This window comes from Ricinus communis, chromosome 10, assembly GCF_019578655.1.
Source record: "Ricinus communis isolate WT05 ecotype wild-type chromosome 10, ASM1957865v1, whole genome shotgun sequence".
Lineage (NCBI taxonomy): Eukaryota > Viridiplantae > Streptophyta > Magnoliopsida > Malpighiales > Euphorbiaceae > Ricinus > Ricinus communis.
In genome coordinates, this window is record NC_063265.1 from 13,436,869 (window position 1) to 13,458,058 (window position 21,190).

At 35.0% G+C, this 21,190-nt stretch overlaps 3 protein-coding genes, 1 non-coding gene and 1 pseudogene across 13 annotated transcripts; 2 read left to right on the top strand and 3 right to left on the bottom strand.

Annotated features, from left to right (window-relative positions):
* Nucleotides 1–3,352: 3,352 nt before the first annotated feature.
* Nucleotides 3,353–6,586, bottom strand: LOC8274993 (probable UDP-arabinopyranose mutase 5). Of its 3 annotated transcripts, none has more exons than XM_015715177.3 (3): nucleotides 6,265–6,586; nucleotides 4,781–4,910; nucleotides 3,353–4,543 (listed from the first exon to the last, which is right to left on the bottom strand). In XM_015715177.3, the coding sequence occupies exons 1-3, from the start codon at nucleotides 6,376–6,378 to the stop codon at nucleotides 3,498–3,500; spliced, it is 1,290 nt and encodes a 429-aa protein (XP_015570663.2). In that variant the 5' UTR covers nucleotides 6,379–6,586; the 3' UTR covers nucleotides 3,353–3,497. The 3 variants fall into 3 exon arrangements, with proteins under 3 accessions (XP_015570663.2, XP_048225916.1, XP_048225917.1); XM_048369959.1 differs by having other exon boundaries at nucleotides 3,353–4,681; nucleotides 4,781–4,935; nucleotides 6,265–6,582; XM_048369960.1 differs by lacking the exon at nucleotides 6,265–6,586 and adding an exon at nucleotides 5,155–5,173 and having other exon boundaries at nucleotides 3,353–4,681.
* A 1,383-nt stretch (nucleotides 6,587–7,969) lies between these two features.
* Nucleotides 7,970–9,928, top strand: LOC8274994 (annotated as a pseudogene).
* Nucleotides 9,929–10,220: 292 nt separating this feature from the next.
* TRNAT-AGU lies at nucleotides 10,221–10,294 on the bottom strand. The gene has a single exon. It is a non-coding gene; the product is annotated as a tRNA-Thr (tRNA).
* Nucleotides 10,295–11,368: 1,074 nt separating this feature from the next.
* LOC8280238 (cilia- and flagella-associated protein 251) lies at nucleotides 11,369–14,603 on the bottom strand. 5 transcript variants are annotated; one of them, XM_048369674.1, is made up of 5 exons: nucleotides 14,507–14,598; nucleotides 14,193–14,428; nucleotides 12,412–13,613; nucleotides 12,229–12,323; nucleotides 11,369–11,722 (listed from the first exon to the last, which is right to left on the bottom strand). In XM_048369674.1, exons 3-5 carry the CDS (start codon nucleotides 13,604–13,606, stop codon nucleotides 11,696–11,698), a joined length of 1,317 nt encoding a protein of 438 aa, XP_048225631.1. In that variant the 5' UTR covers nucleotides 13,607–13,613; nucleotides 14,193–14,428; nucleotides 14,507–14,598; the 3' UTR covers nucleotides 11,369–11,695. The 5 variants fall into 5 exon arrangements, with proteins under 5 accessions (XP_048225631.1, XP_002512613.1, XP_015570531.1 ...); XM_048369673.1 differs by having other exon boundaries at nucleotides 11,687–11,787; nucleotides 14,507–14,603; XM_002512567.4 differs by lacking the exon at nucleotides 14,507–14,598 and having other exon boundaries at nucleotides 11,369–11,733; nucleotides 12,412–13,607; nucleotides 14,193–14,434.
* A 1,182-nt stretch (nucleotides 14,604–15,785) lies between these two features.
* On the top strand, nucleotides 15,786–21,020 carry LOC8274996 (protein PELOTA 1). Of its 4 annotated transcripts, none has more exons than XR_007214311.1 (16): nucleotides 15,786–15,981; nucleotides 16,093–16,175; nucleotides 16,283–16,358; nucleotides 16,452–16,526; nucleotides 16,613–16,669; nucleotides 16,946–16,991; nucleotides 17,811–17,886; nucleotides 17,985–18,060; nucleotides 18,253–18,285; nucleotides 18,414–18,482; nucleotides 18,649–18,755; nucleotides 19,447–19,519; nucleotides 19,649–19,687; nucleotides 19,990–20,125; nucleotides 20,426–20,532; nucleotides 20,644–21,020. XR_007214311.1 is itself a non-coding variant. In XM_015715165.3 (16 exons), exons 1-16 carry the CDS (start codon nucleotides 15,931–15,933, stop codon nucleotides 20,727–20,729), a joined length of 1,149 nt encoding a protein of 382 aa, XP_015570651.1. In that variant the 5' UTR covers nucleotides 15,788–15,930; the 3' UTR covers nucleotides 20,730–21,020. The 4 variants fall into 4 exon arrangements, 2 of the variants coding, with proteins under 2 accessions (XP_015570651.1, XP_002512614.1); XR_007214310.1 differs by having other exon boundaries at nucleotides 15,787–15,981; nucleotides 20,663–21,020; XM_015715165.3 differs by having other exon boundaries at nucleotides 15,788–15,981; nucleotides 19,990–20,084.
* The last annotated feature ends 170 nt before the right edge of the window (nucleotides 21,021–21,190 follow it).

A 21,190-nucleotide genomic window follows, 5' to 3' on the forward strand; every position in this document is an offset into this window, starting at 1 on the left:
TAAAGTCTAAAAAGCTAAAAAACAGATTTTGGAATCTTTTCTAGTTCTCATCTCTTAATTCTTTAATGTGTTAGCTTCCAACTGTCCTAAGATACCAGCAAGTCAGTTTTGTTTCTTCTAGTTCTATAATTTAAAATTATATTTGTACATTGAAATCTTAAAAAAAAAAAAAAGGAATTTATTTTCAATCACAATAGTCTCATTCAACAATGCTTATAACAACTGATCACATTTGTAATGAAATTCTAAAGCTTAAGGACTTTTTCTGATATAGATTTTTTTTCATATCAAAGTGGGTATAGGTGAAATCTGATATCCAATATCACATAATCAACTAAAAGTAAATATTATATTTTTCAGTGATTACATAAAACAGAAAATGGGTTAGACTAGCTTTGGTTTTCAGCAAAATCATCTCACATAATTAAGAAAATTACATTGTTTTTGGGTGTAAAGTTCATAATCATTGTTTGTTTGATTGATAGCTTATTGCTGTTTATTCATTAAATTTTTTTATGTTTGATTGATTTCTATATTTTTTATGCTATCATATGATGTGCCATTAGTTAATATGCTCCATTAGTTTTGACTTGACTTGACTTGACTGAGTTGTCAAACTTGTGAGTTTTGCAATCCAGTCATGTTTCCACAAAATGTTAGTGTGAAGATATGTTCAATACAGAGGTGGGATGTTCATTTAGATTTCTCTTTATTTACTGTTGCTTTTTTACTTTTGTTTTGATTTTAGTTCCTGTATTTGAGATTCACATTTGAAATACAAATTGAGAAAAATTATGTAATGGAGTTCCCAAAGTTATGTAAGTAAAAGAACTTATAAGATGGAGACCTATAAGATAAGACAAACTACACATAAAAGATACTGTTACTGACAATAATAATAATGTTCTCTTATTGGCTTGATCATATCATAGACCAATACCAATGCAATATATATATAGATAAAGAAAAAGGCCAGGTCCATCTGGGTCCAAGACCACCAGTCCGATTCTAGACCCAGCAAAAGATCAAGAATCTGATGCTGACTTCACTATCTCTTCCCCAATCTTTAATGGGCTTGTATATTACTTAATTTTTACTATTTTATTTTGCAGTAGTCTCTTCACACTTCACTCTTCACCAGTTCTTATGGAGAAAGCCAGTTCTTGCATGGCTTCTGCGCAGCATCAGCCAACTATTCCTCCATGATCTACAGGAAGCATCCTACCAATGCAAGCCTGAGATCTTGGTAAAAATATTCTAAACTATAAGATCGAGCTGAAATAAAAAGAACAAGTTTATTACAGTACACGACGCAGATATAATTTAACCTGCAAATGTCGATCTTGGATAAATAATAATATAAAAGAAAGGGAAATAATATATAATTCCTCCATGAAAGTACAGTTCGATTTTGACCCCATAGACTTGTTCGCTGATTTGGGTAAAAGCTAGCTGCCATATATATATATATATATATATGTATATATATATATGTCTTCTCTTTTATTTGGTATACGAAGCTGGTGCTTATTATAATTTCCTGTTACAAAGAAGAAGAGAATGACAATATATTGTTAAAAGTAATAAGCTAATCTTTATTAACTGCTGTGGGTGTTGCTGTTTTGACCGATTGGCGATGGCAAAGAATAACAGCATGAACAATGAGTTCTTGTTCTTCTTCAAGGAGAAGTCTCTTTCTGTTCTCAAGACTAGTTATTTGCTGCGTTAAATAAAGCATATGATCCCTTACAAGAACTGGATCAAGTGCAGGGAGATGTTCCCAAAAAGCACCCAACCTTCGCTCTTTTTGCAGCTTCACATTCTCCACCATTTCCACTTCTTGATGAATCCTTTCTAGTCTTCTTGCTATAAAATCCATCCCCTTTACTATTGTTTCTGTTTTTGTTTCTTTTAACTCTTGTGGAAAGACCGAAACAATAGTTGTATATACAGAGAGCAAGGAAAAACCTTAAGATATAACTTGTTAAATAGTTGTAAAACTGAAAGTTTCTTCATGGTTTAAAAAAAAAATAAAAAAATTCTTAAACTTTTTAGTTTTGAATAGTACAAAAAAATTCTGCGGACCAACAATTTTGAATCTAATAATTGGCCCACTAGATCATCTTAAAAGAAATACAAAGAGAAACAATAATTGATGTAATATCTAAATGGTTCTCTGACAAAGAATCATTTTATCATAGATTGTCAAGCACTAGCATCAATTCTTCTCAAGAATGCTACATTTATACAACGCATAGTGTCATTTCAGATAAGAGATATTGTACGTCATTAAATAATACATAAATATCGTGTCTATTTCTCAAAAAAAATATTTTAATTTTTCTATATATTTTTATGAGATCTGTATTTTCATATAATTATTATTTTAAAATCAATTCATGATGATTTTTTTTTTTTTTCCTTATCTCTCCCGTAGGTAATCATAAAATATTTGCATTTCTCTTTTCTACATCCAACTGTATATCCAGTAAATTATACATAATAAAGCCTATTGCTAATGGTGCAAGTTATTTTAGATTTCAAAAGCTTTCCGCAGATATGCAAGTATATGCAACTGTCAGCACAGAAATCAACTAACTACTAGTACAAGATTTCTCTTAGAAAAATCAAATTCTGATCTAGTTTTTTTTTTTTTTTTTTTCCTTGTTCTGAAGCACGAAGTCAAGTTGATTTTGTTTCGTCAGCTGTAATAAAGAGAAGTATCTAAACCCAGAAAATATGCAAAAGTAATAATTTTGTCAGCTAAAAATCAGCCAATTCAAGATTCCTCTAAAGCATAATCTCTTTATCTAATAGTTCTCCGTTTTAAACATAATAAAATAAGAGCAACCTGAATTTGAGAACTAAGTTGAAGAAGTCCTAAGAAAAATGTAAAAGATGAGATGCTGTCAAAGTATACATCAAGCCAATGACAGGCAAAGGGAACTAAAGGTAAATATCCTTCTATCACCGTTGCATATAACTGTTCTAGCCTTTACGTGAGGGAATGAGGGCTTATTCGGATTCTGTGAGATAATGTTCAAAAGAAAAAACACCTCAAAAGAAAGAAAAAGAAGAAGAATCCATAGTATTGACGTACAAAATATGTTCCTGTCGATCAAGTGAAACATAACACTCAGAAAGCATAAACAACAGTCTTCAATTTTATGCTCTTCTCCCAGTCCATATCAAAAGTAATGGTATGGAATATGGGCCGTTCATAACCAAAGATGAAGGGAAGAATCAGTTTCCATTATATTTTCAAGTGCTATGGTTAAATTAAATCAAAATGCTCGATCACAATTCCAGTTCAAATATTGCCATGCTCATGCAGAATTGAAGCAAAAGAAAATACTTGCTAAGCATTGTTTATTTCTGCTGCAACAACTCAAGTGTATCATAGGAAATAAGTTAGTGTTCAATAAGAAACTTTCAAATTAAAGTACAAGAAAATAGAATCATTTGAACTTTTAAAACAGGAACTAAAACCAAACCACCTACACCGGAGAGGAACCAGATCCAAGTGCCTTCCACAGCTTGACCCACTCCAACATGGCTTCCGAAGCGCGGCTAAATACAGGATCTAATGGACCCAGCTTCTGCTTTACTGATGTCGCAAGCTCAGCTACACAATCTTCTGCTGTGGCTGCTGTTTGTGGCAACCTTATTGACTGAAAGAAAGGAACAACTTCCTCCATTAACTTCACCCCTTCCCATTCTTTCTTCAAGCTCTCTATGGCATTACCTCTATCTTTCCTCCAGACATATGGCAGCCCAGTTTTCACTCCAAGCCCAAGGTGATCACATATAACCTTTACACACATTCCATTCCATATGTCTTCCATTGTTTCCCACCTTAACTTTCCTTCTCCAGCTAATCTCAAAGCTGGTAAAACACAGGGGCCCACCACCTCACGATCAAAAGCAATATTGATGCCACTAATGGGCATCATGGCCCTTGCTGGGACAGTCAGTACCGCATCAACATATCGAGAATTCCTCTCTGCTGGCTTCAGGGCTTGTGTAGGTGCGTCAAAGTCGGCTAAATTGAGCCACAGTCCACATGACAAAGCACATGTAACCCCATTCCGGAGGCTAAATGGGTATCCACGAACAAAATCTGCCCCTTCGCGATAAGGATCATAGAGAGTATTAAAGAAGTAAGGGGTAGCTGGAGCAGTCAGGTTTGTAATATGCTGGGCCACAGCATCTATCAGGAAACCCTTGTCATCCTTGGCAGGAACACAGTCTTCATCAATTGAGACAATGTACTTCTTACGAGATATGATGAACCCAAAATACCTGCATGCGTATCCAGAGAAGAGAGCAGAAGTAGTGGAGCCCGTTAGTCGTTCTATATGAGACTTACTATAGACATCAAGGTTAAATCCTTCTGGTATCTTCAGCTCTTCATTAAGATCAGGATCTTTTACAATTATCAAGTGGAATCGAGAAAATATTGATCTCCATTCGTTCATGAATGATGTTAGGTCCGGGCGGAGTGCTCCTATTACAATATCAACATCACTGTCCTTGATGTTAGCTACAGACATCTTGTCAAGCTATAATAACAAAGTACCAAATCCAAAAGTTGGTTGGCCTCCTAAAAGGCACTTGCTGCTCAGCTCAAAACTAGTGGAGTCTCTCAAACATTTAAATTCTCAGAATTTCTCAGAACATCCTATCAAGAAAAGGAGACCATGTCAATAGAGTATCTGAAGTTTAACTAACAAGTTCCTGGAAGAATAGGAAGAGAAGTTCTCAAATATGACCAACTCACTGGTAGGAAGGACAGGTGTGAGGACATGCTGGATATTGAGAGCCTGTATAAATGTCAGAACTTCATCTTTGCCAGTTGCCATGAAGAGCTTCAGAACTTTCTCATTCAGCTTTCCAGCTTTCAATGTTTTCTGCTCAGCATTAAAATCATCGTCACTAAAAGAAAACAGTATACCAACAGAACCAAAAAAAATAAAATTGTAAATAGCGATTAAAACTGAGAATGGAAATAAGATGATGTAATAAGGCAACATATTTATAAGCACTAAGCAATTCATCAGAGCATAGCATAGGGCAAATAAGCGATCAACCAGCACACAGCTACGAAAAATATAGAGTGATCATTGCAAAGGAAAAAGAAAAGGGTAAAATTACTATTGATAAAAAGGATGACCACTGGTCTTAAGAACTTAGCATCATAGCCTAACCCCAGGCGCATCCTCTTGAAACATTCTATCAAATGACCCGAGTCAACATGCAAAATAAACGGAAGTGCATCAAATTAACATGTAATCTGATAGCAACCTGATAAACCAATTAAAATGCAACCTGTCTAACTAAAAGAAGAATTCAAAATCTATCTAGTGCATTTTGTGGCCCAGATCCAATGATAGTAGCCTGCAGTACTTTTGAGTTCTTAAAGTGCTAGGGTATCATCATATCAAAACACAGTATAAATGAGTTATCTACGTCATATCAAACCCAGCCTGTTATGTGTTCTAATACTAAGAACTAAAAGGGAGTCCCGCCGCCCTAGGTTCCTACATTACACACTCTAGGAGGGTTTGAAAGAAAGCAGCCTTCGCCTAATTGCAAAGAGGCTGTTTCCAAAGTTTGAACCAATGAGATCAAAAAGCAGAATCCTTAACGTGGCATTGAGGTTCACTGTAAACACAAAAACTACTACCACCGGGCCTGTTAGGAAATTATTAGTAATTAGTAAAGATAATCAGGCCAGATAAGTGTTCATCATATAAAAAACAATATAAGCTTATTTATAACAAAACAACACAGGGCATAAACTTAGGGAATTCAGCTGTTACTCTCCAAGGACGGCAAAATTTCATTTATTCCCAATTTCAGTTACAAATTATCCTTCACAACATGCTCCATCTATGATGACCTAAAAAATTTTGAAGAAGCACGCAGATTTAGAGATCTTTTCTGCATTCACCAAAAAGACCCATCTTAAATTCAATAGTTTCCGTGGTGTTAATCACAAAGAAAGAAGGTGAAATCAAATAAATGCACAACTTGATTACATGATAACAAGTCAAGTCAACAAAATCCGAAGGCAACCCATTTATCAATACAAAAACCGAAGCAAACCCATTTCAGAACAATTAAAACCAAGAACAGAAACATCAAAGAATCAGAAATGAGAAATATCTCTATCCAGAAAGACAAGAAACAAAAATGCCCAGTTCAAAATTCAATCTTTGCATAAAAAGGAAAAAAGAAACAGAAGAAGATGAAAAAGGATACCAGGAAGAGATCGAGGAGGATGTGATCAGGGAGAGGAGAGAGATCAGAGAAGTGAGAAAGATGAAGGACAGCTGCATCTATTGCTAAAGAAAGCAGAGATGGCGGAGTTCTCATTCACTCTCGCATTTAATACACGTATTTATATGTCAATAGAGCTATATCACCATGGCCATGATCAGTGTATTCTACGTCTTTCGCGATTAGCGAGGAGAGAGAGAAGGAACGGGTCCAAAAAGTTTGCAGGGCTGAACTGTGTTATCTCCGTCAATAGCGCTGATGAGTAATCAGGATAATATTTGCTTCATTTTTACAGCTTGTTGACCCACTAAACTTCTGTATTAGTACTACTACTGGGCATAATTTCTTTTGAATGCAGTTAACATTAATTATGTTCTTTTTACTCTGAATTAACTAAATTAAGTATAATCCAAAGTTCTGCAATTATTTTTAAGATTAGAAAGTGATATTTTAAACGCTCTTTTTCTAAAGAAAAATTATCTTTTTAAAAATATATTTTAATGAGAAACATAATAACAAGAATATATGAGATATAAATAAAATGTTTAATTATCTAAAAATCTTCCAATTTTGCGCGTTTTAACAATTTTAATTAACACAATCAACTTTATCACATTCCCAAATTTTGATTTTTTAAAATATTATCTGACCACTAGACATGATAATTTTTATTGACCACTTTACTTTTAATACAGTCTAATACTGTATTAACCTCATCATAACTGCATTGTTGCTGTAAACCCTCAGCACTTTGTCGTAATTGTTGACTAGTTGCAAGATTACCACATTACAGTAGTAGCAGCATTTCTTGATAGACTATATTTGAATTAGTCTAAAGACCTTAACAATCAGATACAAAGAGAGTCGGATTGAATTTACTGAATCTGAGGTTTGTAGCTCTGTTCTCTTAACCTTTCTTAAATTAAAATCTCAGGTTGGGGATAAAGTGAAAAAACCTAGAATTGATTCTCTAAATTGGGAAAGATGAACAGTTTGTTTAGGCTAAATAGAGCATTCACTTATTTTCTTTTAGAAAAAATGAAAAAATTATACAGTCATAAAAAAATTATCGTTTCTCATAATTTTCTAATATTTTAGAAAAAAATTAAAAATTTAATACTTTTTATAATAAAGTTGATAATACCGATTAAAATTGTTAAAACGTTAAAAGGTTTAGTTTTTTTTGAATAATTAGATCTAAATAAAATATAGAATAGAGAATAGAACTGTAGGTATTATAATATTTCAGAATGAGTTCTCAAATGCTCTTTATTATATCTAATCAAACTACAAATTAAATGAGTTATTTCTCTGCATAATTACATGACTGATGTTAAATATTTTAAAAAAATATACTATTAAATTTTTGAGATAATTAAATAAAATATAATAAAAATACACAACGCACCAAAAAAAACCCTTATAAGATTGCAGGCTTACTTTAAGAATACATCACCTTCAAACAAATTAAAGAGCTGCGCATGGAAGATAGAAAATCACAAGAAGCTCATACAGTATCCATATATTTGCAACTTGGTACCCAATGCACACTCCCAATAACCATCTAGGGAAGGAAATGTGTTGTCTTTGCAACTGGAGAGAAGGGGAAGAGATCCCCAAGCTAAGTTTTACCTCCTACAACTTACGTGTTTTGTGATCTTGCTCTGTTATAGCTCAAGTTAATTAGATGAGGATAATTCTTATGTGCTTCTCTATCTTGCAACTTCCTAGATGCAGACAGCAGGAAAGGTTCCACTGCTCAACTAGGAATTATGGAAAGAATTCTAGCTTTAGTCTGCTTGGGTCCAAGGTCAATGGGCTTGAAGGAGGATACAGTAGACGATGGATCCGTAAGTACAAAAACAGAAGGAACAAATTGACCAATATCAGGCATGGAGTTTTGGATGAAACAGTTTCAACTAAGTGTAAGTAAAGCTGAAATAAGCGAATACCAAAATATCAATGCTTTGATATCTGACAAGAGATTCTTAGTGAGAATAATGACTTGGCCAAACTTGTAACAATTATCGTCTTTGGTCTTGAGACTACTGGATTTAGTAGACAGTATGAGCGAATTATTGAGATTGCACTACAGGATCTCCGCGGAGGTAAAAATAGCACTTTCCAGACGCTAGTAATTCCTGGACGCTTTGTTCCTAACACAAATATTCATGGCATTACAACCCATATGGTCTGCAAACCCCATGTTCCAAGGTTCTCTTGTTTAACTTGTAATGCTTTCCTTTGAGCTTCCTTCCATGATTAAGTATTGGTCTATGAACTGAAAGATATTTCGTATCCCTTCTTTTTGCTTTTCTTATTCCTGGGGCGGGTGGTAAGGGTGTTGGCAGCTACCTCATTGCTGTCTGTATCCTGCATATTGTTAGAGCCATACTAATGAAGTACACCCTGTTCCAATCAGCTATCACGACATGAGTAGCTGAATATGAGGATCACTTGCAGTTTGTATGAAATCACACAGCCATTGGATTTTGGTCTAACATTTCTCTTGATGCTTATTTAATTTGTTAGAAGAGAGTGATGTTTGGTACAATGGTGAGATTTCTCTAGTGTAATCTAGAGTCAAGGATTCAAACCAAGAATACAGCGTCATGTTGGCAAGAGGGAGCTTGAACATTTAGGCCTCCCAGAGCCTGTCATGTTAGAAGTCCTGTGGACTGAGGCACCCTATATTTGAAGTATGGTGGAGAGTGATTAAAGGATTTACAATAGGTTACACATTCAGTTATGTGGATAGGATGCCACAATATCCGTAAGACTATTTAGATTACTTATTGTGGTATCATTGGTCTAAGTAATTTTGGCCTCCCCAATCTTTGAATTCAAGTTCTGCTCCTGCCTTTCTTTAACCCTAATTCTTCTGGATATCTCTTTTGTTTAACATGACTATAAGATCGTTGTCTTCCTAATTTGCTGAGGGCATGTATGGTTCTTCACATCTGTCTTGCGTGTAATAATGAAAACTGCCTGCTTCATTGCATTGAATGACTGAACATAATCGAGCTTACCTTTAGTTTAATTTTGTTTGTTATTTTTATAGGACGGAAGAGCTGATATCTATACTATTACAGTATATCAGAAGCCGTCAAAAACCTGGTGGCTATATACTATTATAGTGGTTCACAACGGTTGTACTTTTGATGCACCCCTTTTGATTAATGAGTTCAAAAGTGATGGTTCTGATGTCCCTTCTGATTGGCCATTAATGGACACACTTCCTCTTGCACGCAAATGGACGAAATCTAAAGGTCCATCTCTCCGTATTTATATACATATGGTGTGTGTTTTTTGGGCAGTGGGAATGCACACCCACTTTCTGCATGCAAAGTGCATACCTCCGCAGAGACACTGAGAGCTTTTATTTTAACCTAAAAGTTTCATGCATGTCTGACTTTGTTAATAGGATTGAAAATCTATTTAAGTCTGCAAGGCCTTCGCGAGGCCTTTGTAATCAACTTGGAAGGATCATCAGCTCATAGAGCAGGGCAGATGTGAGGTTATTGGCAAAACTGCTTCAGATGTAACTTCTGATCTGAAAGCAACGCTTCCTAGGCTAGTTGCCGAGTCTTTCACAGTCTCAGAAGCAATGGATGTAAAAAAGAAGAAGAAGAAGAAGAAGAATTGAAGCTTTTTAAGTCCAAGATCTGCTCATTGTGACTTTGAACTCATTCTTGTCAAAGTAACCTCGGAGCCATTTATATTTGGTGGCTGGGAGGGAACAGGAAAAGAAAATGTATCATTCTCAGTAACATAAAAATGTTATAATCTGAATTATTGAATCATCCATTTTGGTCGTGTGTTCCACTTCCATTAAATGGTTACATTATCATCAAAAATCAGATGTATGATTGCAGCCAAAAAAAAAGAAAAGAAAATTGACGGCTGGTCTGAGGTTGGGAGAAAGAAAATGCATTAAGTGCTTTCGTTGAGAGTCGAACTCAAGACCTCCCGCTTACTAAACGGGTGCTCTAACCAACTGAGCTACGAAAGCCAACTATTCAACAGGTCTCTTCGTAGGTATATCTATATTATCTTCCTTAAACACTCAGTGACGCTTTAGTGATAATCTTCTTATAATTAATTAAAAACTGCTATAATGCATATGCAATATTTGTGCACCAAAAATCCCAAAGTGATGAATTCCGTACTATTTCCTTTGCCCCCACATCAGGTCCCTGAATGGCCTCCTCACTTCACAATTTGTAAACTACTAGATTATACAGCAGGAACTAAGGAGATACAACAAGTTACTATAGTTAGCCCTCCTGCCCACCTTAGTTCCTGCTTCTTGAACATACACGACAACTTTAGAATCTTGTACATTTGAGTATTGAGTTTTGCTCAATGAGGTTCAAGTCATTGGACATGTCTACTTTGCAGTAATATTTTCTGTGAGGTGTGATGCCAGTATGTGTCTTCAAGTTCCATATTCCATTGTCGAAAGTTTCAACTTGAATGAAGAATTTGAGTATATATCATGTCATGAAATTATTGTTATAATCATGCATCTACAAATTGTGTCAGGGTTATAAATGAATCCAGAATCATAATAATTGGATAATCTCACGAGCATGTGGCATCTTCATCAGTGACTTCTAATTTTATGTTACAGCCACCCACTTATTATAAAAAACATGAATCTCATGACCGGTCCAACTTCAGTGGATGAATTCCAAGAACCGTCTTGCCAGATCAGTCTCTGCTTACCAACAAAGAAAGCTATCACGACATATTCTTTGGCGCACTCTGCTAATCATGAATTGACCAACTATTCTGATTGGAGCGACCAGATAGTAAGCAGAAGAACTCGAGGCATTACCGCAAAGTTTGGATGTAGTTTACAGAGCAGGTATATCCACGGGGATAAGTTGAAAAGAACTAATGCATATTAGACGGTTGCTTATGGGCTGTTTCCAGTGGTAGTGCTACTATTAAATACAAGGTGTCATCTCTCGCTGACTGACAGCGATCCATGAAGATTTTCAAGAAAAGCAAAAACCGTGTTGAAGATTTTCAAGAAAAGAAAAACCACGAAAGTAGCAATAACATTTGGTGCTCAAAAAGATTTGGAGAATGTCTCTTGCAAGTTCGTAACTAAAACCCTTAGCATTACATAACAAAATGTTCGCATTATTATCACAGAAAACACAATATAGGATAGAGGTTTTCTAAAACAAGATAACATTCAAATCAAGTTCTTGACAAACCAAGTGCCTATTTGACTCCAACAATGGACATCAGAAACTTAAACTTGTCATTCACTTCCGCCAAATCAGAGGGATCCTTGAATGAAGCAGGTGGTTCGACTCCAGTGAAAACATAGAGAGCCTTGAGTTCCCCAATACACGTAGCATGTCGTGCAGCCGTATATCCTACTATTTTGCGCATTCCATCAATTTTTTCCCACATCTTCTCCTCGCTGTCCGGCATCTGAAGTAGAATAAGTTAGGAGCTCTATGCAGAAGTGCAGCTGGATGAAAATGGCTACACCTTCCACAATGTTATTTCCATCATTTTACCAGTAATGATATCACTCTTGTGAACTGACTTCAAAGTTTATTTATACATTGCAGATATAGTTGGCACTTGGTAGCATTCACTAGAAGCGCAGGAGGCAGGAATAAAAGATTGCAAATAACTCAATTCATTTATCAGCAAGGGAAACCTAGGTTTTTTCCTTTCAGATTTTGATTTGAATGATAAAGTACAATTCAAATATCTCAACTCTTAAATGAACCTTCAGCAAGTATTTTGTGCAAGTAAATATGTGAATCAAATTAAAACTTCACATTTGTTTTAGTTTTAGTTAACTATAAATATGAGCATCAGATATAGAACTTCAAACTTGTTTCAGTTGACTATATAAAATATCTGTATAGGTAGATGATTTGATATGAAAGATATGACCTAAATAGCAAGTCATACCTCATTGGAAGTGCCATTTCCGGAAGGAATTCCACCAGCTGTAACTTGCAGGGAATCAGCATTGTTTGGGGGAGTGTTACTTGACTGATTATTCCCTGCAGATGCATTAATTTATAAGTACATAAAAGGGACAAGTAAGATACTGTTTGCAATATATTCCAAAGATTGATGCTAGAGCTTTACCTTGTGATGTCCCATGATCTGTAGCCTTCTCCCTGTTATCCTGCCCTCTTCCTCCTGGGGGTGTAGCTTCCTCCCTAGCGACAGATTTATCTTCTCCTCTAATGTTTTCATCACCAGCCTTTTTATCTGATACTTTTTCCTTTTGGAGAGCAGGTGTAATTTCTACAGATCCATTTGTCTTTTGGGGAGCAGATGCATTTTCTACAAATCCATTTGTCTTGTGACCGTTTTGTTCTACTTCTCGATCAATATCGCCAGCATTTTGATCAACATTTGTACCTCCTGATTGTGCAACAGTTTCTCCAGCACTTGTATCATCTTTCTTAAGTCCTTCCACTGCAACTTCATGCACTTTTTCTGCACTCTGCTTCTCTTGTTCTACTTCTCGATCAATATCGACAGCATTTTGATCAACATTTGTATCTCTTGATTGTGCAACAGTTTTTCCAGCACTTTTATCATTTTCCTTTAGTCCTTCCTCTGCATCTTCATGCACATTTTCTGCACTCCGCTTTTCTTTGCCTGCTCCCTCATCAATCATACCCTCATCTCTTAATTTCTCCATCAGTCCTGTTGTCTCCTTTAGCAGTTCTTCATTTTCTTCTTTATCCCCTCCCTGGCAAACTTCTATAGTAATGCCTGTCACTTCTAATTGCTGCTCCTCCTCTCTAACATTGCTGTCAGTTTTCTCACCTTCAATTTCAATAGTAATTCCACATATCTCCGCTTCTTCATCCTTGCTTTTTTCTATCACCGGCTCTTCTTCCTCCTTTTCCCCTATATCTTCACTAATCTCTTCTGGTGACTTCTCTTCCTCAGCTCCCTTCTCATCTTGCTCAAGCCTCATCTCAACCCTTCTTTTTAGCTCTTCTTCCTCATTTTCTATACCAAAATCATCTTCAAGTCCTGCATCTTCTCCACCATATTTTTCTTCAAATGTTGCAGGCGTTGGAAGCAATTTGCTCGTAAGTTTTTCAGTGCAAGCATGACTTGCCAGGTAAATCCCATATGGGACTGAACAAGCCAATCCAAGTGCTGAAATAACCACTAAAGGAGGGAGAAGAAATGGTGCAGAAGAAATGACAAAACCAGTAACCAAAATCTTCTTTCCCAATGCCAAACCTTTATCCCAAATCCAGCATCCATTGTTCTCCTCATATCCCTGGTTTTTCCACTCGTTGGCCTGGTCTTCCATTCTGTGACTATTTAATTATCGTCAAGTCAAATCACAACAAAACAAGCCAACAGGACATTTAACTTCTAGTTCTCTTAATTGCTCAGATAACAAAGAGGAAAACTAAGCCGAGGAAGACAGAGAGCAGTCTTAGTATGATCAGATAGTCCTAATACTAGCAAATCTCCACTGGGGCCAAAAAATAATAGAGGCCTTCTCTACTACATACAAGGTAAAAAAGATAATAAGGAAGTAATTATGTATTATAATTCTTTTTCTTTCCTTGGCTTTTCAGTTTTGTAAAAAATAAGAGTCTAGCATTTAATCAAATATACAATAACACCAATTAAACTAATATACCAGTGCAAACCTAATAGAAATGATGTTCAGAGAACATACAAATGATCTATAGTGAACAAGTGTTACTAAGTGATACAGATCATGGTACTCAGGCAAAACAAAAAGAGAGAAAGATTGTTTTTTTCCTTTTCGTATTCAATCTACACTTTTATAAAGAACAAATTTCCATCAGATTACCGAAACAATAAAAAAAAAAAACCATGTGGGATAACATCTTTAATTAAAATAAACAGAAAACCTTCCATACCTTCAAGTTTCTTTCCCAGGAGACAAAAAAATGATGCTTTACCTTGCAAGAGCCAACTCGCTATAAACTTCACAAGAAAATGAAAAAACCAGGGAAGACGTACCCGCTACTGACAGTACCTAACAACCAAAGAGGCTTTAAGGGCGGTGTAACAGGGACAGAATCGATCCCATAATGAAAGATGATGTTGAATCGAAGGCGGAGCAAAGAGAGAGTGCGGTTGTGGTTGTCGGGTTCTACACAGAGAGCATGGCATAAGAAATCGGTCCATTAAGAAGAAGAGGTCAGGTTATTAGGTAAGGATCCTTTGTTACCTTCTGGACACGCGTTGGAAAGATTGAAGAAAGCGGCAGGAGTAGTGACTAGCGAGTGAAAAGGGTGAGGAGATGAGATTTGGCAGTCTGTGCCTGCTCTGCCGCAATGCATGTTACTGCTGCATGCAGAAACGGCTTAATTAGGATGATAGTGTTGCGCATTTCAACGTGGCTGCTCATTCAGTTACCCACTTATCCCCACCTTTGTATACGTGTCATGTCCTTGCGCCGAGTCGACACAGACACTTGCATGGCCAATCCCCGTCCTATGAAATGATCAATTAATTTTCCTTCTACTTTTCTTTTTTATTTTTAAATATATTTATAAATTTAATTCAATGATTAAAATACTTAATAATATATTTATAAGAAAACACACTTAAATTAATTTTAATGCATAAATTAATACGTTATTTTCTAAAATTAAAAGAATCATTTAACTATCTAAAATATTTATGAACTAACATATCAATTGTGTGCTAAATCTTATAATAACTATTATTTTTAGATATAATATATTTAATGTATTAAATACAACATAATAATATTAATACGATAACATAATAAATATATAAACTATATAGTATTGTTATTTATTTATCATTATTATATAAATTTACTATATTAAAAATAATTTTTTTATCTCACCTCTATAAATATATAAGTATTTATATAGATATATAGATAAAATTAAAATATAAATAATACACTAATAATTTATTAGCTTTATGTGCTTATGGAGGTAAGTGCAATAGGGTTAGAATCTACGATTTAAATTCTCAATAAGCTTACCTATTTAAAGTAAATGTAGTAAAATTAAAAGGTAAATACATATCTAACATTGTATCTATAATTTTTAGAATTAATATCAATTTTAAATTTAATATCATATACATAAATTTAATTTTTATATTAATTATTTTTTATAATTTTATATTTAATAGGATAGTCTAACTAATAAAATGAAATATTAAAAATAATTATATTGTTTAAATATCATTTAGTTTATATTATACTTTTTTTAGCTTTTTTTCTCTCAAGTAGTCTTCTCATCACGTGTCTTTGATTAATTTCTAAAATATTATATTATTATTTTTAGAATATCATTATTTAAATTTTTATTATTATCGCATTATTTATTAGATTTTAGATATTGTTTAAAATTTATAAATAATTATGATAATCTAGAATTATTGTACGGATGAAATAGGAGAAGAATTCTAAATTACTTTAATAAAACTTATCATATAAATAAATAAATTTAGTTTAGTTTTTCATTAAAAAATAAAAAAGAAAGAAGAAAATGGTTTAGTCATTTGTTCCCAAGATCCTTAGTTAAAAAAGTAAATCTATAATTTTAAGAAAACAAAAGAGTTAGAAAGCAAATTGAGAAAGCTTTTGCAGTCAGAAATCTAAACATCATCATGAAGGTTGCAAGGAAAGGCATTGTACCTGATGGTCCTGGTAGCGTCAAGGTACTCAATTTCTGTCTCTTTACGTAGTCTTCTCTATCCAAGAAACTATCTTTCTGTTAATTATTATTATTATCATTATTTTATTCGAATTGGTTTATGATTCTTTGCTAGTTGACGCCAATCGATTCAGATGATCTTTGGTTCGCTTATAATTTGATATCTCCCGGAGATTCCGTTATGGCAGTTACTGTTAGGTTACCCCTTTTTTGTTTATTTTTTTCTTCAATTAAGAAGCTGTGTTCTTTTACTGTTTATGAATAAAGTGGATATCTTGATTATTGGTATGGTTATTTTACAACAGGAAAGTTTTAAGACAGGCTGCTTCTGGTGGTAGAGATGCAGAAAGAGTAAAGTTGAAGTTAGAAATCAAAGTTGAGGTACCCTTTCTGTGAATTATAATCTTTTACGGTAATGTGTTAATGTTTTCTTTTTCTTTCTAATTTGTGCTCTTTATTTCGTTGACTGTTAAGGCCATAGATTACGATAAAGTAGGTTCCGCTTTGCGAATTCGCGGGAAGAATGTATTGGAGAATGAACATGTGAAGGTAAGTGCAGTATCATATGTAGATGTTTTTCTTCTTTTCTTTTTTATTTTTTTTAATTGTTCCCAACTCATGTAAGTTTTTTCCAGATTGGAGCATTTCATACTTTAGAACTCGAGCTACATCGGCCTTTTGTTCTGAGAAAGGTATGCATATGCTCAGTGTTTTTTTTTTTCTTCTTATTTTGCTTAAATCCCTAACCATTTTGGTTTTCTTTGTATAAAAGAATCAGTTTCTTTGAACTGTTTTCTGTGCTTTCAAGTACATCTCCTGCATAGGGGTTGCATTCCCTTTCTTGTTTTCTTGCTTTTAAATTAGTTACATATTAAAGGGATATATTCCCGCATATATTATTGCTTGTGTCTTTGGTGCATTTTGTTTTTTTTTCTTAAACTTATGGCTTATAAACTGTTATATCCTAGGAAATTTGGGACTCTTTGGCATTGGATATACTCAGTCAAGCCTCTGGTATGTTGTTCTGATCAATGAATTTCATACCTTTCTCTCAAAACATAGTAAGGTGTTCTCGTCAGATAAATGCTTCCATTTGAATCTCTTTTGTTACAGTTTTGGCATGATTGATTACTTAGGGCCTCGCACTTTAACTATTTGTGTAAGGGTGGCACCAGCAATTAAGTTCCTGCTGGTACAAGCCAATGTTTACTATGATTGGAAGCTTTGTTCAAGTGGAATAGTGAGAATCACTTAACCACTGGTACCATTCAGTACTATTGCATAAAAATTGCAGTTCATGAAGTTAATTTATTTTTTTAGAATACATGAGCCCTGAGTTTGATCACACTTCAAAGTAGTTGAATGCTTGGCAAATATAGCATTGAAATGTGATTCTGCAAAATTTGATTGATATTAAATAATATCTTGGAAGGAATTTTGAAGTTTGGTCCTTAATATCTTAAGTGGGTATATGCTTATCTCACTAGCAGGTTTAAAGGACATAATTATACTGTACCTAGAAATGCATGCTAAAATTGCTAATAGTATATCCTGTTCTGTGTTACTTGGTGGCCTGAAGCTTAGTTTCTTTTGGGCCGAATGTCGTACTGTACTGCACTTGGCTCTTGAGCATTACCTAGCTGGCAGTTCCTTTCTTGTGGCTGCTGCTGTCTGCGAGTGTTCTGCTTTAGAGGCTCTTTTATTTTTCTTAAACAGCCTTTTCTTGATTAGTCATTAGCTTTGCATTACTGCAGGTATTCTAATTGGTGAAAGTAAAAAATTTGTCTTGTATAATTACCTCATAATCAATTATTCTTTCCCCTATAATTTCAGATCCTGGTGCAAGTGCTGATCTTGCTGTGGTTTTAATGCAAGAAGGATTAGCACACATCTTCCTTGTTGGTAAAAGGTGAGATAACTTATGGATGATATGGGGCTTCAGTGGTTCAAGATGTGCTTGATGATGTTTTGATGTATGCTACTGGTGCTATGGCTATTTTATCACAGCATGACGTCTACTCGATCACGGATAGAAACTTCGATTCCTCGAAAGCATGGACCTGCTATTGCTGGTTATGAGTCGGTATGCTTTTCTGACATGCTCAAAGAATACTTGAGTTGTCATCAGTTTATGAATATAATTTATATTGGAATTGCTATTTTGGATATGGCTTTCATGGTTCCACCTGCTTCTGTATTGCTCTAGGGGCTTATCAGCTCCTTAGAAGCAGTATAAATCTAGGCGTTTTACACATTCTCATTCTTCGTACTGCAGGCATTGAATAAATTCTTTGAACACATCCTACAGGTAATTACTATTCAATTTGTAATAGGCACTCTATCACACATCTGGGTTTGTTGACATTGCATTTACGTCACACTAAATATTTCAATTACTTGCTCATCAATGGCTTTTGGGTTTTCATTTATATTCAGGCTTTTCTAAAACATATTGATTTCAGTGTTATTCGGTGCGCTGTGATTGCAAGCCCTGGTTTCACAAAGGTTTGAGATGAATCTGTCATTCTTTCTTCTCCAATTTACAATGAAATATCTCAACTAATATCAGCCTGTTTACATTTGAAACACCCATTGCTTAAGTTATGATCCTCTTGTCAAGTGGCACTTTCTACAGCAACTTTATTTACTTGAAGAGTTTTCTTATTATCAGGATCAGTTTCATCGACACTTACTGTTGGAGGCAGAGAGGAGACAGCTGAGACCAATTATTGAGAACAAATCACGCATTGTTCTTGTGCATACAAGCTCAGGATACAAGTATGGTGCTTGTTATCTATGCTTCTAGTTTGATAATGCTTAGCTAGGTCATTGTGCTTAATTGTACATCCCAGGCATTTCTTTTCATTTGTTTAATATCCATAATTTGTGTTACCTATGGCTTTGCCTTGATTCTGTTAGTTTAATTGCAATTTGTGGCACTCCAGCTTCTCATGTTGACTTTTTGGCTTCTTTATTCCACAACCACAATGATTTCATTCTTAATCTAAGGATGGGGCCGTTGCACACAATGGATGAGAGGGGGATGAGTAATGGCTTGACGAGACTGGGGGTGTTCTGAAAAAAGATATCGAGCATAATGGCATTATTGGATAGTCTTTTGCGATAGACATTTACTGAGTTTTTTTTATATGGTTACTTGATGTCTTTATTACTTTATTGGTTTAGCACCCTTGACGTTTCTCTTATCATCTTGCATATTTTTCTTTTTCTTGCTTGGAGGTAGAGACAATTTAGTTGTGCTAAAGTTGAAAGATTTGTTTATATTTGTTTAAAATTTAAAACACTCATGTTATTTTCCCTCAAATAGTGAGGTGCGAAATTTCTTAGGCGGTCAACCTCTGAGGCAGCCTAATGTTCACCTTGTAGCTTCTTGTGCTGATGTAATACTTCTGGAGGTTTGGTGCTCCGTGCTTCTTTTAACTATTGAACATTGATTTTTGGTGTACAGGCATAGCTTGAAAGAAGTTCTGGATGCTCCAAATATTATGAACATGATAAAAGATACTAAGGCCGCGCAGGAGGTAATAGAAATATATCCAATTTGGCCAATGTTTTCACCCTAGAGTTGGTTCAACGCCTGCTAGTTTTGTAGAAGCATACTGGTGTTGAATTCTATTCATATTTAATAATTGATTGTTCTTCCTTAACAGGTCCGAGCACTGGAGGAGTTTTTCGACATGCTTTCAAATGTCAGTTTCGACTCTTGAGATGCATGGTTTTTGTTTTGTTTTGTGTATTTTTTTCTTTCCTTGCTTGGCTCTATCTGTAGTTTAATTTTCGCAAAAACTTTTAAGTTTAAGATTGGATTCTCTGAGATAATGTAATTAACTCTGAACCCCAAATTCACATGTGAGAACTTAAAGCCACATAAATCTGATTAACCTAAACACATAGTAATGCTCAAATATTGAAATGAGCTCTTCTATTATATTTTACATTCTTAATGCATATCTCAGATAAATTCATAAAATGTGCATATGTTTGGTGATAGGATCCAGCCCGAGCATGTTATGGACCAAAGCATGTGGAGGTTGCGCATGAACGCATGGCTGTCCAGACTCTTCTCATCACAGATGATCTCTTCAGGTTAGTGTGGTTTGATAATTGTTCACAGATGATCTCTTCAGGTAAGTGTGGTTTGATAATTGTTCACAGATGATCTCTCTCTCTCTCTCTCACACACACACACACGCCCGCGCGCACCCATGCACAAATCTATAAATTGCAAAAGGGCCTGGCCATCTTTGTTCATGCAAGTATTTTAATTGTAAGGTGTTTATTTTACAGTACCATGCAAATTGCATCATCTGTTATGCTTTGATATTCTTATCATACTTCCATCTAGGATCCAAAATTGTCACGTGGCTAAAGTTATGCAGCTTTTAATATATTGATATTAAGAATTTCTCATACTATTTGGCTTTCAGAAATGCTGACATACCTACGAGGAAGAAGTATGTCAATTTAGTCAACTCGGTGAAGGACTCAGGGGGCAATGCACATATATTTTCATCAATGCATGTCTCAGGAGAGCGTGAGTAGTGTTCCACTTTTTGCTGTTTAAGAATAATTTGTATAAAAATTAGTTGGAGACTGCCTGGAACTTTTCAATCATTTTTTGCATAAATTATCCTGAGTGCATCAGTTTCTGTCCTCCGAAACAGAATTGGCACAATTGACTGGCATTGCTGCAATCCTTCGATTTCCTTTGCCAGACCTCGAAGACATTGAGATGTAATGGAGAGCTTTGTTGGGGTGGGGGCAACAATGGTGTCTAGATGATTGGCCTGTATACTAATCTTGTCTGTATGCATCAGCAGTTTCAACTTTTATCTACATTTACATCCAAAGCAGCAATAGATAGATGACCAAAATGCATTCCGTGGGTAGATTGATTCAGTAATAAACTTGGCCATTTGTTAACAGCCTGTGGAACCCGTCTGTGTTGGGATCTTATATTCAATCCAAGTGTAACATGTATCTATTGTACTATAAAGAAGTGAGTTGAGTTACGGATGAAAATGTGTTACATCATTTATTTATTTATTGGTCATTGACATAGCTTTCTCGTAGGTATTTATAAACTGCAAAACCATTTATAGTTTGCTTTTAGCATTTGGCCGTGGTGTTTGTTCTCGAGCTGATAATGCCAAGTACTAAGCTGGATCTAGTTCCTGGAAGTTTAACACTCA

What these genes read in the sequence shown, in the direction of transcription:
- LOC8274993 (XM_015715177.3), bottom strand. Translation starts at nt 6,378, where the DNA reads ATGAGAACTCCGCCATCTCTGCTTTCTTTAGCAATAGATGCAGCTGTC. An exon ending in TCCTCCTCGATCTCTTCCTG is followed by an intron (nt 4,911 to 6,264) that starts GTATCCTTTTTC and finishes AATGCTGAGCAG; the next exon opens with AAAACATTGAAAGCTGGAAA. An exon ending in CACACCTGTCCTTCCTACCA is followed by an intron (nt 4,544 to 4,780) that starts GTGAGTTGGTCA and finishes AGATGTCTGTAG; the next exon opens with CTAACATCAAGGACAGTGAT.
- LOC8280238 (XM_002512567.4), bottom strand. Translation starts at nt 13,606, where the DNA reads ATGGAAGACCAGGCCAACGAGTGGAAAAACCAGGGATATGAGGAGAAC. An exon ending in AGATCATGGGACATCACAAG is followed by an intron (nt 12,324 to 12,411) that starts GTAAAGCTCTAG and finishes ATGCATCTGCAG; the next exon opens with GGAATAATCAGTCAAGTAAC. An exon ending in GAAATGGCACTTCCAATGAG is followed by an intron (nt 11,734 to 12,228) that starts GTATGACTTGCT and finishes ATTCTACTTCAG; the next exon opens with ATGCCGGACAGCGAGGAGAA.
- LOC8274996 (XM_015715165.3), top strand. Translation starts at nt 15,931, where the DNA reads ATGAAGGTTGCAAGGAAAGGCATTGTACCTGATGGTCCTGGTAGCGTC. An exon ending in AGTTAGAAATCAAAGTTGAG is followed by an intron (nt 16,359 to 16,451) that starts GTACCCTTTCTG and finishes TTGACTGTTAAG; the next exon opens with GCCATAGATTACGATAAAGT. An exon ending in GGCCTTTTGTTCTGAGAAAG is followed by an intron (nt 16,670 to 16,945) that starts GTATGCATATGC and finishes GTTATATCCTAG; the next exon opens with GAAATTTGGGACTCTTTGGC.